Raw genomic sequence first — 24,841 nt, 5'->3', positions numbered from 1 at the left:
GGCAACGACAGATCGCGAAATTACGTGGACCAATCGGTCGGTTTAGCCCACGCCTGTGTTATGCTTTTCGTTTCACGCCGCAACAATAGGTATAAATCAGTTGGTTTATACGTCACTGTGTGTGATGACATATGGATCCCAGACATGGTCGCTAACTATGGGCCTCATAAGAAAGCTCAGAGTCACTCAGCGGGCGATGGAGAGAGCTATGCTTGGAGTATCTCTACGTGATCAAATCAGAAATGAGGAGATCCGTAGGAGAACTAGAGTAACCGATATAGCTCAACGGGTTGCGAAGCTGAAGTGGCAATGGGCAGGGCACACACAGAGATTTTATCGAAGTATGAGAGTAGAGGATCTCGTTGAGGCGCGGGCCCCGCTTCCTACGTAGACAAAGAACTCACTGGCAGTCTTAGCATCCTCTTCTTGCTCGTAGTCGGTGATGATCTCGAGCGCGCGCTTGTCGTCGTACAGGGGGTAGAGGATCTCGTTGAGGCGCGGGTCTCGCTGCTTCTCGTTCAGGAAGTTTACGAACTGCTCTAGGTTGATGCGGTCTGATTTGCCTTGCGTGCTGGAAAATTGATTGACGTTTTGGTTTTGGTACAATGTGTATGCAACAATTTAGCCCTGTTTTAGCGTTTAAATTATCATAGTGATATTCGTTGTAAAATATAAATTACCGACAGCTAAATTTACGTTATTGCCGCAGTATGCCAGACTAGTTTCAAACCATCTTTTGTGAATTAATGAACTCCCTTAAAGGTCCCAACCCGTCGTCAGCAACCCACTACTTCGTTTCAGAATGAGAAAGATTTAGACTTTACATACCTTCGAGAGCATTATGGAGAACTATGTGTATAACTCACGATGTTTTCCTTAACCTTAGTGCAATATTAAATTGCTTAAACATACGTGGCTCCGAAAAGTTACTCACATAGATCTAAACAGTTCCTCGATGTCGTTCCTCGGGCAAATCTTATGGTACAAGGCGTAGAACTTGTCAAAGGTGAAAGCCTCCTTCTCCATGGCTTCATTCTTCCCCGAGGGCAGGCCCAGGTCTGACAGACACTGGTAAACCAGCTTCTCCGTCTTCCCCGAGGCGAATGTTCGTGCGACCACCTTCACTGGAACTTTGCCTTTTGGATCCGTTAGGAATGATAAGCGCATCCAACTAGAAAATGTAAATTAAAAAATATATTATATACAGGGTGTAACCAGAACGCTGGCAAAAACAAAGACAGGTGATAGTACTGATGATTACTGATATGACACCATAAAAAACAACGTGAAAAAATAAATTCTATAATTTTGTAAAAGTTTAGGATAACAAAACACTGCCGCCAGAGGGCAGCGAACGCTACGTTAGTATATGCGTTAGTAGGTTACTCGGAGTCAATGCCGCGTCGTAAGCGGGGCATTGACCTAAGTTTTGTTTTTGCTATACATTGCGGGTTTGAAAAATACTAAATCACTAAAACTACAAAATGAGGCAAATGGTTATGTGTTTAGGTAGTATAACAATAACGCTAAGTTTTTGCTAGCGTTCTGGTTACACCCTGTATTTATTTAAAGTAACATGACATGTGATTTTTCACATGTTACCTGTGAAATGGTATAGCTCTTATGCCCACAGAACAATTGCAAAGCTGATTCCCACTTCTGTAGCTATGCCAAAATATTTCATTTAGCTTAGTTATGTTATTACCAAGAAAAACGCCGCGCGACCCTGCCGGTGTGCGTTGCCCCTAAGGACGCAAGTAAATCGCAGTGAAGCGGTAAAATATCAACCCCTATATTATCTGTGCAAAGTTAAATAAAAGCTTTTATGTGTCTGGAGATCGTGAGCAAGTTTATATCAAGAATAAATATTAGTTCATTAGGGTTGTCAGTTGTCACGTATGATATATTAAAAAAAACCCGGCCAAGTGCGAGCCAGGCTCTCGCACCGAGGGTCCCGTGTACAGTCGTATTTTTTAGACGTTTTGCACGATAATTCAAAAACTATGATGCAAAAAAAAACAGTTTTAGAATACACAGGTAAAGTCCTTTCATATGATATTATGATACCCCACTTGATAATATAGTTATCTTACTTTGAAAATCGAAAATACTAATTATTAGTTTATGACAACAAATAATTTTTTTGTGTGATGTAACCACAAATTCACGGTTTTCAGATTTTTCCCCGAATGTCTGATATAAGACCTACCTACCTGCCAAATTTCATGATTCTAGGTCAACGGGAAGTACCCTGTAGGTTTCTTGACAGACAGACAACAAAGTGATCCTATAAGGGTTCCGTTTTTCCTTTTGAATTACGGAACCCTAAAAATGTGACTATAAATTAATATAGGTAAATGCTCCGGGCTGTACTCGTGTTTAGTCGGCGTTAGCCCGACCGAACGAACGAACCATAGGTTTCGAACCCACCCGGGGTCCTTTTTCACAGGGACTCGGCTCGCAAACGCGTTGCGGGAGCATTTATATTTATAACATTTATACTATTTATAATAATGGAAATCACTTACGATTGTTTAAACGCTAAAATATGACTAATTCTGGTGTATTCGATCTGCTAACTCAACAAAAATTACAAGTCTAAAATTTATTGGTATCGTTTTACAAGTACCTAGCACTAGATTTAGACGTGCAATTTAGAGATTGTGTACCTACCCACCTATTCATATTATTTTCATCCATAGGTCTAGGTACTTGTTTAATTTTATACACGGTGTAACCAAAACGCTAGCAAAAACGAAGACACTAGACAATACTTATGCTTACTAATATGATACCACAAAAAACGCGTTTTTTTTTTAAAACCTATTTTTTTTAATTTATAGACTAGCGCTTGGCTGCAATTGCAATCAGACGTGGCAAGTGATGATGCAGCCTAAGATGGAGCGCGCTTGCCTAGAAGATGTCTATTCACTCTTGACTTGAAGGTACCCATATTATAATTGGAGGGGAAAACTGATGTTGGAAGGATGTTCCAAATCTTAGCGGTTCGAAAATTTTTTCCTTAAAGAAGGTGACAACCCTATATCTGATACAATAGCCGTAGACGTATAACTTTCAAACAACTTTTAGGCGAAGAGATGTTTTGCTACAAGATTATTTCTGAACCAAACGAGCTTCTAAGATTTGTTGTTCTCGGTATGATTGTACAATCTTATACAAAAGGTACAGTATCTTCTCGCAGAAAGGCTGAAGCGACAAGTGGGGGAAAGTCGCTGGGCAATCGAGCGAGTGTGTGAGTTTGTACTAGGGTCTTGGACTGTAGTAATAAAAAGTACAGAAATTAAAGGAAAAATCTGAAAACCGTGAATTTGTGGCCACATCACACAAAAAAAATTAAAAAGTGTTTTGAACAAATAATAAGTATTTTCAGCTTATAAAGTAAGATTACTATAGCAAGTGGGGTATTATAAATGAAAGGGCATTATCAGTACATTCTAAAAGAGATTTTTTTAATGCATAATAGTTTTTGATTTATCGTGCAAAATGACGATAAAATACGACTGTAGTACGAAACTCTCGGTGCGCGAGCCTGACTCGCACTTGGCCGGTTTTTCTTATGAAAGTCCAAGACCCTACGGTTTCTGCGATTTGTTTATCTTTCGCAAACTAAGGAAAAAAGTACGTACTGTTTCATGAGGCTGATCCGAGGGCAAATGTTGTTGATCTTGTTGTTATGCGTGATGGCGCGAAGCGACTCCTTCCACACCTTGCGAAGCGGGACACAAAGCACATGCAAACTCATGCAAACTCATGCCAACATATAGAGCCAACATAATATTATATGCCAACGCACGGTCGACTAGTCGCCCGGCAACTTAGTCGACGGCCCGTTAGAATCTGTACAATACGCAGCAGAAATAATGTATTAATGTGTGTTCAGCCGAATTAGATTTAAAAAAATCGACATAGAAAATAGAAACGAAATATAAAAATCTTGATTTTAGACCGGCACATCGCTACTAAAGAACTGCTAATACCATTTCTTCCATTACAATTCTGTGGTCCGTATTCAGAGCTCAATTAAGTATTCCGTATTCGTAACGCAAATGGTCGGGAGATAAGTGATTCGGATTCATTTGACTTTCATAATAATAAAAATAAAAAGGCCCGATTTCGTCCCGTTAATGTTTTATTGAAACGAAATCTGTTTAACAATGCAGATCGTAACAGACTGGCTGGAGTCTTTCACACGAATTTTTTTACCCAATTAGCATATTTTGTCTGTTTTATTCAAGGGAAATAAATAATGCATCTAGAGAACTAAGAAATTTAGTTTGAACGAAAAACTTTCGTATATTCTATCGTATAGCTACTATTAAAATATAGAGAAACTGACTCTCAGGATATTATATTGAAACCGCCCACCGCCAGTATTCACATGACACATAATACCTCCACCACCAGTGTTCACATGACACATAATACCTCCACCACCAGTATTCACATGACACATTATACCTCCACCACCAGTATTCAAATGATACATAATACCTCCACTACCAGTATTCACATGACACATAATACCTCCACCACCAGTATTCACATGATACATAATAATATCTCCACCACCAGTATTCACATGACACATAATACCTCCGACCACCATCAGTATTCACATGACACATAATACCTCCACCACCAGTATTCACATGACACATAATACCTCCACCACCAGTATTCACATGACACATAATACCTCCACCACCAGTATTCACATGACACATAATACCTCCACCACCAGTATTCAAATGATACATAATACCTCCACTACCAGTATTCACATGACACATAATACCTCCACCACCAGTATTCACATGATACATAATAATATCTCCACCACCAGTATTCACATGACACATAATACCTCCGACCACCATCAGTATTCACATGACACATAATACCTCCACCACCAGTATTCACATGACACATACACATGACTACATATTTCTTGTAAATATACCAACAACAATGTATTCTAAATACTATCTGTCCCGGCTTTACTCACGTGTGTAGTCGACGTTAGCCCGACTAGTTTCGAACCCATACGTGAGTAAAGCCGGGACAGATAGTATTTAGAATGGAAATCACTCACGGTAGTTTAAACGCTAAAACAACAATGTAGATTGAAAAACACATGCAAAATATGCCATGCGGTGTTCAATCCATGCACCGAACGCGGCTAAGCATTAAGCATTAAGATAATTATGATGCAATGCAACATCAAGGCACTTGAATGCATGCGTGCAAAGGCACTTACTGTTTCTTGAGGCATGTCATTGGACACACATTGTTGGCCTTTACGTTGTGTGTGATCTTTCTCAGCCCTTGCAACCACACCTTTGTACAAAATAAGTATGAGCGATTAGATGGAAATCTTTTCTTTTTTTTACATTTTTTTTTTTACAAAACAGGTTATGACAATAATAACTGAGTAATACTCGTACAAGCCATGACGTATAAAACTAGTCACTGTCCAAAAAAAGTGTGTACAAAAGCAGTTATACTATAAGTAACGGACGTATCACTGCTCTCTATTAAACAATACAGTATATTGAAAGGAAATAAAGAAAGGTAGAGTCAGTTTTATTGCTATAACACACATTATGACACGGCGCTTGGCTGCAATCAGACTGATGCAGCCTAAGATGGAGCGTAGAAGATGCCTATTCACTCGCGACTTGAAGGTACCCATATTAGGTATAATTGGAGTCGAAAACTGATGCTGGAAGAGTGTTCCAAATTTTAGCGGTTCGGATCAGAAATGAGGAAGCAAATACGGTGCGCATCCGTGGAATTTCGACCATGTTCGGGTGCAGCCCTTGGCGATGCCTTGCGGCACGATAGTAGAAGGGTGAAGGAGGAACCAGGTTGAAAAGTTCTTCAGCACACTCTCCGAAATATACCTATCCTGTAGAATACCGATAGACAGGCAACTTTGCGCCGATGTTCCAAACTTTGGAGTTTAGAATAGACCAGCGCTTCATTACCAATTAAGTAGGTGATCGATATAATGATCCTACTATCCTACTAATATTATAAATGTGAAAGTGTGGATGTTTGTTACTCAATCACGCAAAAACTACTAGACGGATTTGGCTGAAATTTGGAATAGAGCTAGATTATACCCTGGATTAACACATAGGCTACTTTTTATTCCGGAAAAGCAAAGAGTTCCCGCAGGGTTTTGAAAAACGTAAATCCACGCGGACGGAGTCGCGGGTATCAGCTAGTAATATCATAAGGATAATCTGTTAAAGACTTTATGATATACGTACGTACATAAAGACTTTATGATATACGTACGTACATAAAGACTTTACGTTGCTAGCTAGCTTGAGATTTAAATATTAAAGTGAGAACACAAAGTACTTAGATACGAGCAGAGCACGATTTTCTTACAACAAAGTGGAACTTCATAGGATTTTCCCCTTTGTTCTTGCTCATAGCGGGGATCTTATTTTGCTTGTTACGTCCCACGGCTCTTTGAATCTTTTCCCTACAACTGTCTGTACTTTTGATGTTATTAATCTAATTGTTTATACATATTTTATGAATTTTGTGCAAATACAATAAATATAATTTGAGTAGGTAGGTAGGTACATACCTAATACTTCAGTATTATATTTTTATTCAATTTTACCTCCTTTGTATTGTAATTTTCTATTTATACAGTATATTTTGAATTAAGTACTGTTAAAGGTCCAAACGCACTTACGCTACTCTGCGCCACACGGCAAAGCCTTGTCCCATACAAACTATATTTGCCGCGCCGCGTCGCTCAAGTGCGCTTTGCTCCATACAAACTCAAGTGCCGCGTCGTTTCCGCGTTGTTTAGACCTTAATGATGAATTAATACCGTATTTGACAACTAGTCAAATCAGTAACTTTTTATCAAACGTCAAAACGCGCGCTTAGTACCTACCTATGCGAGATTCTATGAAATACCGGAGTACTACTACCTATATTATATTCTGTGATACCGATGTGTGACGTCACAATCATTTGACGTGCTTTTTTAGTTTAATCGATAATATAAAATGGTTATTACACTTAAAACCAGCAAAGGACGTGGATTATACGTATTTTGGAAGACCCTCTATTTAATAATCACTGAGAAATAATTTCTTTTTGGTGTAGTCCCAATTATTCTAAATCTAATTTCTAATGAATGGATACGACTTATAAAAGTGGTAAGTAGTATACGCGACTGGACTAAGCGCCCAAATGCGCGATAGAATAAATGGTTCCATAGAATATTTGGTCTAATGCGGCCAATAAACTAAGGCTGGGATTACTAACTGTATAATATACTACTTATGCTTTGTAACCTACCTAAATACCTAATGTGCAATAAATATATATGTATACATATAATATTATAAATATTTATTTATTTATTTATTACTCCTTTCATTCATCATCATATTATATTTGTTTGTATCTTCGTAACAGTAATTAGTAATATTATATAAAATATTCTAACCGCTAAACTTTCCCAGTCCTCAGTAAAACCCACTAGGAACTCATATATGGTCTCCACGTCACAGGTTTAACCTAGTGTGGAGACCACTAGTAACCGACGCCAAAATAACTTGTTTTTGTTAAATAAAGATTTTTTTTAATATAATATAATTATACTAATTGTAATTGTATAATTGTTGTATAATTTATACAAACCGTGGCAGTGTTCGCGTCCGCACAGACGACGTGCTGGTAGTTTATGTTGATGTAGTCGGTCCCGCTGCATATTGTTAACGACTTCTCTTCTAGGTCTTTGCCGTGTTTCTTTTCTAGCTTGTCGTTGAGTTTAGCATCCTGAAATATAATAACACATAAGCATATATATGAATTACTACTCGTAGCTCATGCTCGCGACTTCGTCCACGACTAACACGTCCACGTCAGACTACACATTCCAAACCCCTATTTTAGCACCTTAGGGGTTGAATTTTTAAAAATCCTTAGCGGACGGCTACGTCATAATAGCTGTCTGCATCTGCATGCCAAATTTCATCCCGATCCCACCAGTAGTTTGAGCTGTGCGTTGATAGATAAGTCAGTCACCTTTTCCTTTTATATAGTCAGTACTATAAGTCCCGCAAATTGCTATTGCGGTGGAACCATGTCTCATTAATATCGAAATGACGTCATTTGGCGTATATTTAAGTAAAAATATACCATCAGCTCGAAACTTCAGTCTAGTGCTGACATCACTAAAATGGCGGCTAGGCGCATTAGCAATTTGCGGGACTTATATCACATGTCTTCGTTTTTGTGAGCGTTCTGGTTACACCCTTATAGACTTGTTTTTTAACATACAGATTTGTTTTCGGTCATCCTAACGTATTAATGTGGCGTACATAGAGCAGAAACAAAGAGGAGTTGGCCTAAGCAACTGTGCACTGTGATTTTCAACTAGGTCCTGACGTCATCACTGTGGGCGGGGCCTTAGTTAGTATGCTGTCTGCGTTCGTCAGGTTCACATATATTGAGACTCGTATTATCGGTGTGTTTTCGCGTTTTTAAGAACAAAAGGATGAAGTGTTGTGTTTTATCGTGTCAAAGTTATTCAGACAGACGTTCTGATGCTATGAATGGTATCACATTTCATTTGTAAGTAATTTTATACGTAATTATTAAATTGTTTCTACACTTATTGACATCTAGTGTGAGATAGCTGAACTATGTAGTGACATCAATATAACGATGTTAGGTCGCTAAGCGAGTAGTTTTGCTACTAACCCGCAGATGGAAAATTGAGAAGTGGGCGGCGTTCCACAACCCCTCACCCCGCAAAATGTCACTCGATATTTCATAGGGAAATCTTAATACAACATCTCCTCTTTGTTTCTGCTCTATGGTGGCGTATCATCGAGATCGGGTGACATTGGGAGAGTATCGACACGTGCCGACAGCCCCGACCTCCCCCGACACGTGTCTAGTGTCTACACTGCTACAGCTACACGCTGAGATAACTGATACAACGTGCAAAACTCGAGTCGATGCAACGCCTACGACGCGGCATTGACTCTGAGCAGCCTACTTACGCAACGTTCGTTGACCTCTAGCGTCAGTCAGATGTTTTCTTTGCAATACATATATCGTAAAGGTTTACAAAATTATAGGACTTTTTTTAAATTTGCGTTTTTTTGTAGTATCATATCAGTAATCATCAGTAACTATCACTTGTCTTCGTTTTTGCCAGCGTTCTGGTTACACTGTATGGATTTGTTTCTGTTCATTCGTATCATCGCGATCGGGTGACATTGGGAGAGTATCAACACGTGCCGACAGCCCCGGCCTCCCCCGACACGTGTCTACACGCTGGGATAACTGATGCAAACATAATTTGTTGGGCCTCATGTTGTTTTGAAAAATTCTAGTGATTCCACGAATGCCTGAAGGTAGTGTTTGTTTTCAGCGTTCATGAGAGGGTGCGAGTTTCTTTATTCCATCATAGTTGACTTCTAAATTTTTTTTTTAATGCTTGAACTTCTAAATGCCTGAATAGATTTGGATTTGGGTGTTGTTAGAATTCTTACATCATACAGAGTGACACTATGAAAAATCAATATGGCAGCTGTGCGTTTCCACTGACGTGGAGATGGGCGGAGTGGAACGGAGAAAACCAGTGAAAAGTGTGAAAGTGGGGAGCGGGGCGGCATGGAGCTGAGCTGAGTCGACTAGAGCTGCATTGAGTCGTATTCCGGTTTCCGACCAGTCCCACCGCGCCGCACCGTCCCGCTACCCTCCGCTCGGCACCACAGCCTGCTCGACTCCGCGTGGACTACACAAATTTTAAACCCCTATTTCACGCCCTTAGGGGTTGAATTTTAAAAAACCCTTTCATAGCGGATGCCTACGTCGTAATAGCTATCTGCATGCCAAATTTCAGCCCGATCCGTCCAGTAGTTTGAGCTGTGCGTTGATAGATCAGTCAGTGACCTTTACCTTTTATATACCTATTTAGAAGATTTGAAAGTCGGCTCCGCTCCACTCCGCCCAGTTCCGCGTCAGTGAAAACGCACCCTATAAGGTTTAAGTAAAACCGCGCAAGCCTGTCATTTGATTAGGGTTAACGGGTTAAACTTAGATATTCCAGCAATCTGACATGGCCGTTAGGAATATTAATGGCATCATTAAGGAATATTACCTTTGGCACTCCCCCAGACCTCACGTCACTCACTTGGCACAGCTCGATCACGTCTCCATCCTGAAGCAAATTATGACAAATTACAAAATCAAATCAAATCAAATCAATCATCCGGGAGCCGCAGCAGAAACAGCTGAAAACGGCAAGCGGCGCAAGTATGCCTCTCTTATAGAGAGTTACATTTTTGTGCCGTTTGCCGTGGAGACCCTGGGGCCATGGAGTCTTAGTGCTAAAATTTTTTTACGAGACATTTCACCGCGATTAATAGCCTCAACTGGTGACAGAAGGGCTGGCTCATTTTTTGCGCAGCGGATCAGCCTGGCTGTCCAGCGCGGAAATGCAGCCAGTATTCTTGGCACCATTCCACGCGGTCATGATTTATATAGTAATTAGATAAGGCTAGCTTTAAGTTTTATTGTATTAAAAAAAAAAAAAAAAAAAAAAAATCAAATCAAATGGCACAATCTATCTCGCACCAGGTTAGCGCGTGGGCTGTGCGGGGGTCCCCACCCCGATTGCCGTCTCGATCTGTCGCTTACTTATATAATCGCTGAATGTGTTGCTGATCGCATATCTCGAGACCAGCTGAACCGATTTCGCTAATTGCTTTTGTATAATATTCCTTGAAGTACGAGGATGGTTCTTAAGGAGATTTTTTTTTAAAGTATTAAAAATATATTAAAGAATCGACTGTTAGGCGGTACGAAGTTCGCCGGCGGCGCAGCTATAGTCTCTCTTTTCTATTATACTATATATTATAATATAAAAATGGATCACAAAATCCTGAAAAAGAATCGACTGGGCGGTACGAAGTTCGCCGGGGCAGCTAATTTATTATAATAATTATGTATTTACGCTGTTCATTACTTTCAAATAAACAAAATAAAATTAGTTTACTGCGTGTAATCTCCATGTATAAGGGAAGTTATTTCAATGTCAGGGCTGCATCCGCGCGACAGCAGAGAGACATCCGCTCCGCTGCCGACACGCAATATCCGTGCCGCCTCTCCAGTCTCTACACGCTCCCGGAAACGAGCCAACACGGAAATGAAGTTTCCACGCTTGCATTTTGTAGTTAGTAGGTTCTTTAGTACTTAGTTATTGAATTTTTCTGTTACGGGTGCATTTCCTCTCAGTGATCGTCGCTGTATTGCCGATAATTTTTTTTTTTTTTTTATTCAGATACAAGTTAGCACTTGACTGCAATCTCACCTGGTGGTAAGTGATGATGCAGTCTAAGATGATAGCGGGCTAACCTGGAAGGGGTATGGCAGTTTTTATTAAACCCATACCCTTTGGTTTCTACACGGCATCGTACCGGAACGCTAAATCGCTTGGCGGCACGGCTTTGCCGGTAGGGTGGTAACTAGCCACGGCCGAAGCCTCCCACCAGACCAGACCAGAAATTTAGAAATTATAAAATTCCAAACCCCTGCCAGGAATCGAACCCGGGACCTCCCACTATTAAGACCACAGCGCTCACCACTGCGCCAGGGAGGTCGTCGAATGTCCGAATATATGTCCTTCTATAAACTCGTTCTATTCCTCTTTAAAGTCTCCTCTAAAGTCTTTAACCAGTGTGTTCTTCCCGTCCTCACCTATGGTGTTGAAACGTGGACACTGACAAACGGCCTTGTTCACAAATTCAAAGTCGCTCAGCGAGCTATGGAGACGGCTATGTTAGGACTTAGGAGTTTCCCTGAGGGTTAGGATCCGAAATGAGAAGATCCGCAGGAGAACTAAGGTCACTGACATAGCCTAAGCTATTAGCAAGCTGAAGTGGCAGTGGGCAAGTCATGCCTGTCGTAGAGGCGATGGACGTTGGAGCCGGAAAGTCCTTGAGTGGAGATCGCGTTTAACCACACCGCACCAGGTTAGAGCGGGCGCTGTGTGGGTGTGCGGGGCGTTCCCTCCCCGGTTGCCATTTCAATCTGTTGAGTACATAATATCTATTCAGTAGGTAGGAGCAGGTGCAACGGGTGAGATTTGAACCGGCGAACTTTCGATTTTCAGTCCGCTCCTCTAACCGTTGAGCTATCGAGGCCCTATATATGATAGCATGTTTCATATTATACACATACTTTTTTTCAATGCTTTATATGTATAAAAAAATTTTTACAAAAAAAATAAAAACCGACTTCGATACACAAACACTAAAAATTGAAAAATAATTTAATTTATTACCGAATATATTATGTATACAAGAGTTAATATAGTTCCATAATAATACTTTTTGGTGCCGGTGCCAATTAGCTTTAGCTGCGCGAATCGTCTAGACTTCATATTTTTATGAGACTCCACAATGGCACCTCATTGGCACCGACCCCAAAAAATATTATTATGGAACTATATTAACTCTTGTATACATAATATATTCGGTAATAAATTAAATTATTTTTCAATTTTTAGTGTTTGTGTATCGAAGTCGGTTTTTATTTTTTTTGTAAATTTTTTTTATTTCACAATTTTTAGTGGCCCCATAGAATTATGCTATGACTGGTTAAAAATCTACTGTTTACTAAGCTATTACACTGATCGCGAGCAATTTACTCTTATCCGTTGAGGAGTTCCAGTCCATCTATCTTCGAAGATGTTCATCAGATCTTCACCAAATTTAAATGGGACCAACTTTGAAGTATACCCTTTCAAACAAAAAAAGAATTTTCAAAATCGGTCCAGGCGTCTTCGAGTAATCGGGGAACATACATAAAAAAAAAAAAAAAAAAAGATTCCGACGAATTGAGAACCTCCTCCTTTTTTTGAAGTCGGTTAAAAAGCGTACAGGTGTTGAAGTGTTGAACGGAGATGGGACCGATATACGGAACACAATGATTGCCTTCTACACGATTGACATGACAGCTCCATTCAACTGACGGTTGACGGTTGCGACCTACATGTATTCAACTTATACCTATTGTAGGCTTTTACTTGACTGCCTGTGACAAAGCTTATGAAGGACTAGCTGACCCGCCCCGGCTTCGCTCGGGTGGAATTTAGAAAATCGGCGTGGGGGTACAATTTTCAAAAACCTACCTACGTATTTTTGTTTTGTAACCAAAAACCCAAATATCAAATTTCATAGAAATAACTTGAAAAATGACGGACTTTCATACAAAGTTTTATTACAGTCAAGTCCCCCCCCCCCCCTCCCCCCATCAGCCAAATGGTAGTATATAGGAACGTGGAAAAATTCACAGCAGTAGTATTATGATCAATTTTAAAGGAAAACTATCTTGCCTAAGTTGTGAATACGGAACCCTATGCTGCGCGTGGCCCGCCACGCACTTGGCCGGCTTTTTATAACGTATAATGATCCATGATCGCAAAAAGCGTGTTGCAGTAACATTGGAACTTGGAAGAATGAAAAATCCGAAGGCTGATGGATTGGATTGGATTGGAATTGAATAGTACCTTTGAAGAACCAGCGTTTTCGAAAAAAGGTTTGCACCTAACCGTTGAAACCTTTCTACTAATGTTGGAAAATGTCTGCTCATTTATTATCACCTACCTTCTAAACGAGGTCGCTTGGCAAATATACCCAGTTCACTTTGTTGGGAGCGACAACCCTTGCAGGGTTACCACTTACCACGTAGCGTGAAATGGAGGGGCTTAACCTATCCTTTTCATGTTTAGGGATAATCAGTGAGGTCATCAAACCGGAGGGTTGAAGGGAATAAGGGTCTATCTACACTGTAGGTAAACTACACGCGGATCCAGTCATTAAAAAAGTTATCCTTTTATATTATTAACCGACTTCAAGAAAAGGAGGAGGTTCTCAATTCGTCGGAATCTTTTTTTTTCTATCTTTCAACTGCAAAAAGTTTTGATATCTAACGAACAACCAAGTCGGTTAATTTATTCAGTACACTGTAGGTAAATTAGGTTAATTTTAAAGGTTATTTTTTTCTGATATTCCACCTAGTCGTTAACAGACCATTTAGGTCATTTGAAAATCGTTTCCCTATTATTAATCTGTAGGGTCAAAGACCACTTGAAAATCTTCAAACCCAAAAAATGGGGCACCTGACCCCCTAAGTGCCTGAAATCTGCAAGTTTGACGACCTCCCTGGCGCAGTGGTGAGCGCTGTGGTCTTAATAGTGGGAGATCCCGGGTTCGATTCCTGGCAGGGGTTTGGAATTTTATCATTTCTAACTTTCTGGTCTGGTCTGGTGGGAGGCTTCGGCCGTGGCTAGTTACCACCCTACCGGCAAAGCCGTGCCGCCAAGCGATTTAGCGTTCCGGTACGATGCCGTGTAGAAACCAAAGGGTATGGGTTTAATAAAAACTGCCATACCCCTTCCAGGTTAGCCCGCTATCATCTTAGACTGCATCATCACTTACCATCAGGTGAGATTGCAGTCAAGGGCTAACTTGTATCTGAATTAAAAAAAAAAAAGTTCAAGGGCCATTCACTTCCACGTAAAAGATGTAAATTGTACTTACTCCAATTTGTATTCTAGTACGCGAGCCGAATGCTCCTTGAACCCTGTACCGAGTAAGTTGTACTACGTACTATAAGTCCCGCAAATTGCTATTGTGAGCTGTTTTTAGGGTTCCGTAACCAAATGGCAAAAAACGGAACCCTTATAAATTCGTCCGTATGTCACAGCCACTTTTTTTCGAAACTATAAGAGCTAAACTGTTGAAACTTGGTAAGTAGATGTAATCTGTGAACCGCATAGGATTTTTACACAAAAATAGAAAAAAACAATAAATTTTGGGTTTTACATACTTAGAACTAAAACTCAATTTTTTTTTTATTAAACCCATACGTGGGGGGTATCTATGGATAGGTCGTCTAAAATGATATTGAGGTTTCTAATATCATTTTTTCTAAACTGAATAGTTTGCGCGAGAGACACTTCCAAAGTGGTAAAATGTGTGCGTGTGTGTGTGTGTGTGTGTCTCCCTGTAACTTCTAAAATAAGAGAATGATAAAACTAAAAAAAAATTATCATGTCCATTACCATGCAAACTTCCACCGAAAATTGGTTTGAACGAGATCTAGTAAGTAGTTTTTGATTTATCGTGCAAAATGTCGATAAAATACGATTGTACTACGGATAACGGAACCCTCAGTGTGCGAGTCTGATTCGCACTTGGTCGGTTTTTTAGGGTTCCGTACCTCAAAAGGAAGAAAAGTAACCCTTATAGGATCACTTTGTTGTCTGTCTGTCCGTCTGTCGTGACTGTCAAGAAAGCCTAGGGTACTTACTTACCCTTTGACATAGAATCATGAAAGACAGGTAGATATAGTACGCGCCCCGCACACCCGCATAGCCACCGCGCTAACCCAGTGTGGTGAGCGCGGGTGACGTGCGGGGTGTCCCCCTGCCTCAATACCCCGATTGCCATCTCAGTCTGTCGCGGACAGAATTGGACGTAACTGTTGGAACATAGTCGCGATCACGAAATGAATTATTTGATTGATTGTTCAAAGTCTGGCACTGTACGGAAATAGGGGTTTTAGAAAAACAGACGCACTGCTTGCTACATAAAATGTCTGTAACTGCCAGTGTTTCAACTGAAGTACCTATTAGTTTGATATGGGCCACCTGAAAGCTTTTATAGATCTACTAGCTTATACTCGCGACTTCGTCCGTATGGACTACACAAATTTCACCCCCTTAAAGGTTGAATTTTAAAAAATCCTTTCTTAGCGGATGCCTACGTCATAATAGCTATCTGCATGCCAAATTCCAGCCCGATCCATTCAGTAGTTTGAGCTGTGCGTTGAGTCAGTCAGTCAGTCACCTTTTACTTTTTTTTTCAACTAGCTATTATGACGTGGACATCCGCTAAGAAAGGATTTTTGAAAATTAAACCCCTAAGGGGTTAAAATTGGGGTTTGAAATTTGTGTAGTCCACGCGGACGAAGTCGCGAGCATAAGCTAGTGCACCTTTAACTATAGCCATGCAAAAAAAAAAACCGGCCAAGTGCGAGTCAGGCTCGCGCAATGAGGGTTCCGTACTACAGTCGTATTTTATCGTCATTTTGCAGGATAATTCAAAAACTATGATACATAAAAATAAAAATAAATTAGAATGCACAGGTGAAGACCTTTCATATGATACCCCACTTGGTATAGTTATTTACTTAGAAAATTGAAAATACTAATTATTAGTTCATGACCACAATTTAAATTTTTTTGTGTGATGTAAGCCTAATTTCACGGTTTTCAGATTTTTCCCCAAATGTCAGCTATAAGATCTACCTTCCTGCCAAATTTCATGATTCTAGGTCAACGGGAAGTACCCTGTAGGTTTCTTGACAGACAGACAGACGGACAGACAGACAGACAGACAGACAACAAAGTGATCCTATAAGGGTTCCGTTTTTCCTTTTGAGGTACGGAACCCTAAAAATCATATTGATTCGTTACTCCGTTGCGGCGTTATTGAAGGACAAACCAATAAACTGACAAACAAACACACTTTTGCATTTATACATATTTTTATGGGTAGTGATAGTTATAACAGGCGGATACCCAGATGTCGGCGATTTCCGCTGCCCAATGTACAAACCTACGTATACAGAACCACAGGAACTGCCAATGAAAACCTTCTATTTTAGGATTTTGTTGATCCGTCCCTGGAATAACTTTCGTGGAAAATATCTATAATTCTAATCTAACAAAAGAATACCTTCAAAGCAAGAGTGAAAAGGCATCTTCTAGGCTTCCTAACCTAACCTAGACCTCATCATTGCTTTTTAAGCATGATTGTCGTGAAGCGTAAGCCTATAACGCAAAAAATAGTTACAACCATACATGTTTGTAACTATTTTAGCGCTGTGGTCTTATTAATGGGAGGTCCCGGGTTCGATTCCTGGCAGGGGTTTGGAATTTTATAATTTCTAAATTTCTGGTCTGGTCTGGAGGGAGGCTTCGGCCGTGGCTAGTTACCACCCTACCGGCAAAGCCGTGCCGCCAAGCGATTTAGCGTTCCGGTACGATGCCGTGTAGAAACCAAAGGGGTACGGGTTTAAACAAAACTGCCATATCCCTTCCAGGTTAGCCCGCTATCATCTTAGACTGCATCATCACTTAACATTAGGTGAGATTGCAGTCAAGGGCTAACTTGTATCTGAATTTAAAAAAAAAATACATACAACATACATACATCCTACATATAGACTGCTAAAATCATAACCCTTCTTCTCGGTAGGAACGGTTCCGAACCAGTGGTAAATTAAACTATTAGTTAACGATTCAAAAGCACTTGTAATAAGTCTACTTGAATAAAATATTCTATTCTATTTTTCCCTTGATTCTTCCTTTTGGCTTTGCCGTAGTCAAGTAAAAAAAAATAACTGTCTGACAAATCAACATACAGCTAAAACCTCCTGCTCTAAAGCTCTTTTTGAAGTTTTCTCTGTAATAGGATCTGAAATATTTCCCGAGCGAAGCCAGGGTAGGTCAGCTAGTCTAAATATATATAAGGAAAAGGAAAAGGTGACTGACTCATCAATCAACGCACAACTCAAACAATTGGACGGATCGGGCTAAAATTTGGCACACAGAATATAACGTACACATCCGCTAAGAAAGGATTTTTGAAAATTCAACCCCTAAAGGGGTAAAATAGGGGTTTCAAATTTGTGGAGTCCACGCAGACGAAGTCGCGGGCATAAGCTAGTATGTAATAAGGCGATCCCATCTACATTTTCCTGCGACTTTATGGAATAAATAAACTTTATTGAGTTTCTAGAAATAACGCTAGTTTCAAATATTCTTGCAACACTCATATTCCAACCCCGAAGTGTTTGAGATGGGATATAAAATTATTTACGCGTATTGGTATTTCAAGTGCTCGTCCATTAGGATGATGGATGGATGGTCAAATGTTGCAACGATAACCAATGCAATAGATAACAGACAGAACATAGTAAAATTAATCTTTAGCTGTTTTGCAACAGTGTCTAGACATCGGCCCAGTCTGCCAAGTACCTACCCGCTGCTCGATTGCGGTAGAGTGAATGCTACAATGTCACGATTGCAATCACCTCTAATTGGTTGATGCTCGCTCACTATTGGCTACAATGTATTTTTGCAACAAAAATACCATAAATTCAGCCAATCGCAACGATTGCGATTGTAATAATGATTGATGCAGTTTTCCCGCAATCGAGCAGGCTTGATGCATTGGATTCGGTGGAGCATCACGCTAGAAAGGTCAAGGAAGCGATGGTCAATCCTAATGGTGCTACCAAATGCTTGCGACAAAGAGCAAACAGCAAGCGTTTGCCTTTGCTTGCCAACGCTATGGAGCGTTCCGATTGGCAGGAAGGCCATCAGTGGTGTTTGCTGATGCTTGGTGTATGCTGTTTGCAGCAAGCATCTGGTGGCACCATAAGCTTCTAAGTTTGGAACATCCAAGCCAAGCGCTAGTACATAAAATTAAAAAATAGACAACCTACCGCAGTCTAGACTTTGTGGGTGACTGGCTAGACTGGCATGTGGGTTTACTCCCATGTATAGCGTAGGTATAACGAAGACCCCACTAACGAGCTTAACGCGCTGCATTAACAGAAAAATTCAATACAAAACTATTTTGGCCGACCCGGTAATCAAACCCGCATGCTGATTCGCGAACTTAGCGTCCAACGATGAATGATAGCCACTGAACTAATTTAACATTGGTTGGTTCAACATTGCTGCTTCCCCGAGTGATAATAAAATAATTTTTCGTAGAAAATCTTCAATGGATTAAAAATAAATGTCAAATGAACTCGGTGGCTACCATTAATCATCAATACAGCTAACACTGAGTTAGCGAATCACTCCACAGGACTTCGCCATCTGCACTCTGCAGTAGCTAACTATCTTCGCTAACTAGCTTCGGTAAACATACTATTTTTTTTTTTTTTTTTTTTTTTTTAAGAATATTAGCCATATTAAATGACTAATATTCCCCTTTCCTCTCCAATTAAGCGTCAGGCTTGAGCTAGGAGTAGGTACGACAATAGTGCAACGGGCGGGATTTGAACCGTCGACCTTTCGGTTTTCAGTCCACTCCTATACCGGTTGAGCTATTGAGGCTCAAATTTGTTAGGAAGTTTAGTGGTTTTCGGACACGGCAGTAATCTTCAGTTTCTATCATTGGCTGTCAGGGGCAATCCTACCCTCTCGGCTACTATCCCATGCATTACCCGGGGAGCCTGAGGGAAATAAATACCTGAAGTTGTTACTTCAACTAGCATCCTTGATTCGGGTCGGTTTTGTAGCATAGTTTGAATCTCAATTTGCATAGTTGACCGAATGTCTTTAAATTATCTAATGGTGCCATTGACTTACATATTACTCGTATAGACAGGGCTATTGAACAAACAAAATGGCACCGACTCAGTTGTGCTTTAGCACCAATGCAACCTCAGTGACGTCTGGATTTCAAACGGGTCGTTCATTAGTATCTAAGAGGTGGCGCTGATTTATTTGGTTCCTAAACCGTGAAAAACTTTGTTCGCTTGGGCATATCTTGTCATTTATATCGATGAATGGTCCGCTTAGGCTTGAGGTACGCTACACGGGCGATTGAATTTAGTCAATTATGACGTCACGACCACATGAAACAATTAACTGCAAAACCCAGCAATACTATATTATAGTAGCATATGCTTGCGACTTCGTCCTCGTGGAGTACATAAACTTCAAACCCCTATTTCACCCCCTCAGGGGTTGAATTTCAAAAATCCTTTCATAGCGGATGCCTACGTCATAATATATATCTGCATGCCAAATTTCAGCCCGATTCGTCCAGTAGTTTGAGCTGTGCGTCATTCAGTCAGTCAGTCACATTTTCCTTTTATATATTTAGATTGTTGAGTATTGCAATAAATTACTTCTTGTGGTTGTGACGTCATAATTGACTAGATTGCCTGGAATTCTGTGTGTCGATCAATTCCTCCTTAACCATAGACCAAAAATGCAAGACTGACCTTTCCCTCGCTCTTCCAGTAGATGAAGAAGCCATACTCGTCGACCTTGAACAGGCAGTTCAGCTCCAACTCCGTGTTGTCCTTCTCCTCCGTCCAGCGGTCGAAGGTCGCACCCTGAGGACAAAGGGAACATCATCACAATCAATGGTTGTGCCTCACATGACACAGTTTATTCCGGCGCTTTTTTAGGGTTCCGTACCTCAAAAGGAAAAACGGAACCCTTATAGGATCACTTTGTTGTCTGTCTGTCGGTCTGTCAAGAAACCTACAGGTACTTACCGTTGACTTAGAATCATGAAATTTGGCAGGTAGGTAGATCTTATAGCTGACAATCGGGAAAAAATCTGAAAACCGTAAATTTGAGGTTACCACACACAAAAAATATTAAATTGTGGTCATGAACTAATAATTGGTATTTTCAACAACTACAACTATATCAAACGGGGTATCATATGAAAGGTCTTCACTTGTGCATTCTAAAACAGATTTTTATTTATTTTTATGCATTATAGTTTTTGAATTATCGTGCAAAATGTCGAAAAAATACGACTGTAGTACGGAACTCTCGTTGCGCGAGCCTGACTCGCACTTGGCCGATTTTTTTAATAGAGAGAGAGTTAAGATCTGTACGCACCTGAGCTGTCCGACTGCAGGGCGCGTCACTTCAGGCCGCTCACGGTACCTACCGCACTACAACTGCAGTACGCGGCAGCTCGCGTCACTTGCGCGTCACTTCTATGCCCGATCGCGTACGAACAACAACGTCGCAAGATGAGCGACATTGAAGAGGGAAAGGGTGGAAGCCGACATCCTAGGGGTTAGGAATTTTGAGTATATACTTTTGAGAGCCCGTCATGTGCCAAAAATTAAAACTACGTTATTTATTTTGAGGTCTATCACCCCTATACATTAAATACTTAACTCGATGCGCGTGTATCTTATCCGAGCGCCGTACGCATTCTGAAGCGACGCGACGCGCCACTGGGTATGTCGCACTAGCGTCGCTGCACCGCGCGTCGCTTCGTTGCACTTCACAATATTCTCCCAACCGCGACGCGCGGCAACGCGCGGTGAAGCGCTGTGCAGCGCCGCTCTAGTGCGATATGCGCCATACAAAATGATAGAAATAATATTTTGACGCTCTGTGCCGCGACGTGCAGTGACGCGCAGCGCCGCTTAGGTGCGTACAGACCTTTAATCTCACCCATCCATTTTCCGACTAAAACAGCCACGTGATATTGGCCCGGAAAGTTTTAGAGTACAAATACCACGTGCCTGAGAAACCTACGGCAGGCGGTGAGAATCCGAGAAAAATTAGTTTTCGCGTACTATACTTTTTATTCCGGAAAATAGAAGGGTTGCCTTGAGACTTTTAAAAACACGTCAATCCACGTGGATTTGTGAAACTGATCAAAGAGCTTGCTTTATGTATGTTTACTTTTCTGCTTTCACTTCGCTCTCGTATATAGGGTTGCCACTTGCCACCTACGAGTCCTACGACACTTCAGACTTCACCTAATCTTCTTCTTCTCTATACTTATATAAAAATGAATCGCTGAATGTGTTGCTGATCACTAATCTCGAGAAGAGCTGAACCGATTTCGCTAATTCTATTTTTATAATATTCCTTGAAGTACAAGGATGGTTCTTACGGAGAGAAAAATTTAAAGTATTAAAAAAAATTAAAGAATCGACTGTTAGGCGGTACGAAGTTCGCCGGGGCAGCTAGTTAATTATAAAAATTGTACATTCTGAAGGAATGTGGGACGATCAGAAACATTCGTCCGACAAAACCCCACTAAACCTGCCATTCGGTGGGTGCCTCGATTGGCGAGAATAGTGGGTAGACCGCGCGGGGGTTTTATTAAAAGAGAAAAATTCTAGGGTACAGAAAAAAATCATTTGGGTTTTTTAAAATAAAATTTTACGATTTTCTTCTCAAATTTTTGTGCAATTTATAACATAGCACTAGCTGATCTCGTCACCTGACTTCACCCGCGTGGTTTCAAGGTTTTAAAAATCCCATGGGAACTCTGATTTGGGTAAAAAGTAGTCTATGTCACTCTCCAAGTCGTTAACTATGAAAATTTAACCCCTAAGGGTGTAAAGTAGGGGTTCGAAATGTGTGTAGTCACACGCAGACGTAGTCGCGGGCATCAGCTAGTATAGAATATTTAGAAGATTTGATTTGCGAGTATTGAATCTGTGGGCAAAAATATGTTTACGGAAACGAAATGGCAAACAAAACATAAGTTAATAGGCAATTAACTTTGAAGGTTTCCTCGTAATTGCCTCGTGGTATCGTTTGACACAGATCAAAGACCTCGTTACTCCAGAGAAACGTGATCACGATCGTTCCGAAGATGTATTGCAAATTTCCAAGTTTATTTTAAGTTTCTTAACGAAACGCGAGAAGGATAAATTAATTCACTGTAGTGTAGGTACCGAGAAAGAGATGCCATTAAGCAATGTTGGACGCGATGGGAGAAAAAATCTAATTAAGTATATGCGCGACAGGTCGAGATGGCAATCAGGATGGGGAGCCCCCGCGCTAAGCCGGTGCGGGAAACCGGTTAGTTTTTTTTATTATTATTTATTATCCAATCAAATACATACAAATCAAACGCTTAAACAAGAAACACTGAAAAAACCACAGAGGTTTGTCCTCAATGCCTATAGCTGCAAAGATTAGTTAAAATTTAAATTTAAATAAGAATATTATATTTTGAGCAGTTTCGTACTTTCGTAGCCATATTTCGATTTATTCCACTTGGTATTTGTTTGAACTCATGTTCACTTTTTAATAAATGACGCCCGCGACTTCGTCCGCGTGGATTTAGGTTTTTAAAAATCCCGTGGGAAGTTTTTGATTTTCCGGGTTAAAAAGTCCTATGTCCTTCCCCGGGATGCAAGCTATCCCTATATTAAATTTCGTCGAAATCGGTTGAACGGATAGGCCGTGAAAAGCTAGCAGACAGACAAACAGACAGACACACTTTCGCATTTATAATTTATTAGTAGTATGGATTCCGAACGGATACCACTCTTTAAATAATTAAATTTAATGTCCAAAAGAATACCAACAACTTGATTTTGTACCAAATTCAGCTCAGTTAAAACCTAATCAAAATTATTGTTCGTGTATTGTTGTTGTATTTCAAGAAAAACCTTGGTACCTTTTACTTTTTGTAGATGCCCAAAAAGTTGCATTTTGACAACCCTAACCTATTATCTCATGCGAGGTGCGTTTTTTCCATTTAAAATATTACATGAGCTCCGGAATGCAGATAACGCGTGTGAATACTTTTCCGATGATGCTTTCCAAGAGCATTGTGGGGTCAAATCGGATGTTCAGAGTAGGTAGTAAGTAAAGAGTAGGTATTTAACATACAGAGATTCAACAAGCCGTCTAGACAGAGCAATCGTGCGGTAAGCGCTGGACGAAGGAGCGACTCGAACTGGCCTACGTTGGCCTACGTAGTTAGGGTCTTATGTTGAAGTTTTCCGATGATGCAAAGAGCATTCTGGGGTCAAATCGGATGTTCGATATCGAATAAACTATGTTATACCACAGAGTAGGTATATTTTACAGAGATTCGACGAGCCGTCTAGACAGAGCAATCGCGCTGGACGAAGGAGCGACTAGAAGTGGCCTACGTAGTCAGGGCCTTATGTTGAAGGGTCATCGTAGTGGTCGCCATTTATCACGAGATCTACCTCTCTGATCTCGTAGAGGTAGATCTAAATTATCGTTAGCGATACTAGGTATTACAGCAAACGGTGTAGATTCTAGACTTCTGAGTTCTATCTCCATTCTAAAATAACGAAGAGATTTCCTTGATTTTCCGAAAAAGCTTGAATTTCTCTGACTTTTTAAAACTATTTTGAGATTATTTTTTACTTCAGTAATTGCTGTTATTTAATAAATTGCTAATTTTTATTAGTGTGAACCTGACTTTATGTCCTCCCTCTACGAACCTACGAAACTACGACTCTATGAACCGATTAGTGTGAACAACTGAAGAATATAAAGTTACTATATTCTGGTATTATCGGCTTAAACCACAAGTCAATTTATTTCCTCGTTATGACCCAGTTGGGCGCTTACCACTAATTGCATTATGTTGGACAGATTAAAACTTTCCTATTATTAAATCACTAGCTGATTCCCGCGACTTCGTACGCGTGGATTTAGGTTTGCACAAATCCACAAGTTGCAAAAGTTCTTTGATTTTTCGGGATACAAAGTAGCCTATGTCCTTCCCCGGGATGCAAGCTATCGCTGTACCTTGTCAAAATTGGTTGAACGGATGTGCCGTAAAAGCAGACAGACAGACAGACTATGACCATAGCCTACCACGCTGGCCAAGTGCCGTTTGGTAGATTTCACACACCTTTGAGAACATTATGGAGAACTCAAAAGCGTGCAGGTTTCCTCATTATGTTTTCCTTGACAGTTAAATTAAATCACCATTCACAATTCGCGCACCATTGGCATAAGAGGCGAAGCAGCTCGGAGCGTGCAGGTGCCAGGCCGGCACCACGGAGGAGCAGCAGCGGAGATCCCAGCTGTGTTAGTGACGTCTAGCCCCCAAGGGGGGAGAGTGAGCATAAGGGACAAGGAAGAGACAAAAATAATTTGTAGGGAGTCAAGAAGGCGCCCCGGGAAAAATGCCAAGAGCAAGTACCGAACGGGCGCCCTCCCGCGATTCGGCCCATATAACCGAGA

At 40.6% G+C, this 24,841-nt stretch overlaps 1 protein-coding gene across 4 annotated transcripts in view; it reads right to left on the bottom strand.

Moving 5' to 3' along the window:
- The window catches only part of norpA (no receptor potential A), a 66,890-nt gene that overhangs the window by 15,899 nt on the left and 26,150 nt on the right, over positions 1–24,841 (bottom strand). For 2 of the 4 annotated variants that reach the window (XM_034976827.2, XM_034976829.2), the window contains exons 3-8: positions 20,113–20,226; positions 10,175–10,234; positions 7,699–7,836; positions 5,279–5,358; positions 935–1,171; positions 405–571 (exon numbers count right to left, since the gene is read on the bottom strand). In XM_034976827.2, the coding sequence (XP_034832718.1) occupies positions 405–571; positions 935–1,171; positions 5,279–5,358; positions 7,699–7,836; positions 10,175–10,234; positions 20,113–20,226 (796 nt within the window). Of the gene's footprint in view, positions 1–404; positions 572–934; positions 1,172–3,647; positions 3,728–5,278; positions 5,359–7,698; positions 7,837–10,174; positions 10,235–20,112; positions 20,227–24,841 lie in introns of all 4 variants that reach the window. The other 2 variants (XM_034976826.2, XM_034976828.2) reach the window with 1 other exon arrangement.

Source organism: Maniola hyperantus, chromosome 16, assembly GCF_902806685.2.
Source record: "Maniola hyperantus chromosome 16, iAphHyp1.2, whole genome shotgun sequence".
Lineage (NCBI taxonomy): Eukaryota > Metazoa > Arthropoda > Insecta > Lepidoptera > Nymphalidae > Maniola > Maniola hyperantus.
This window is presented reverse-complemented; position numbering and strand designations above follow the sequence as displayed.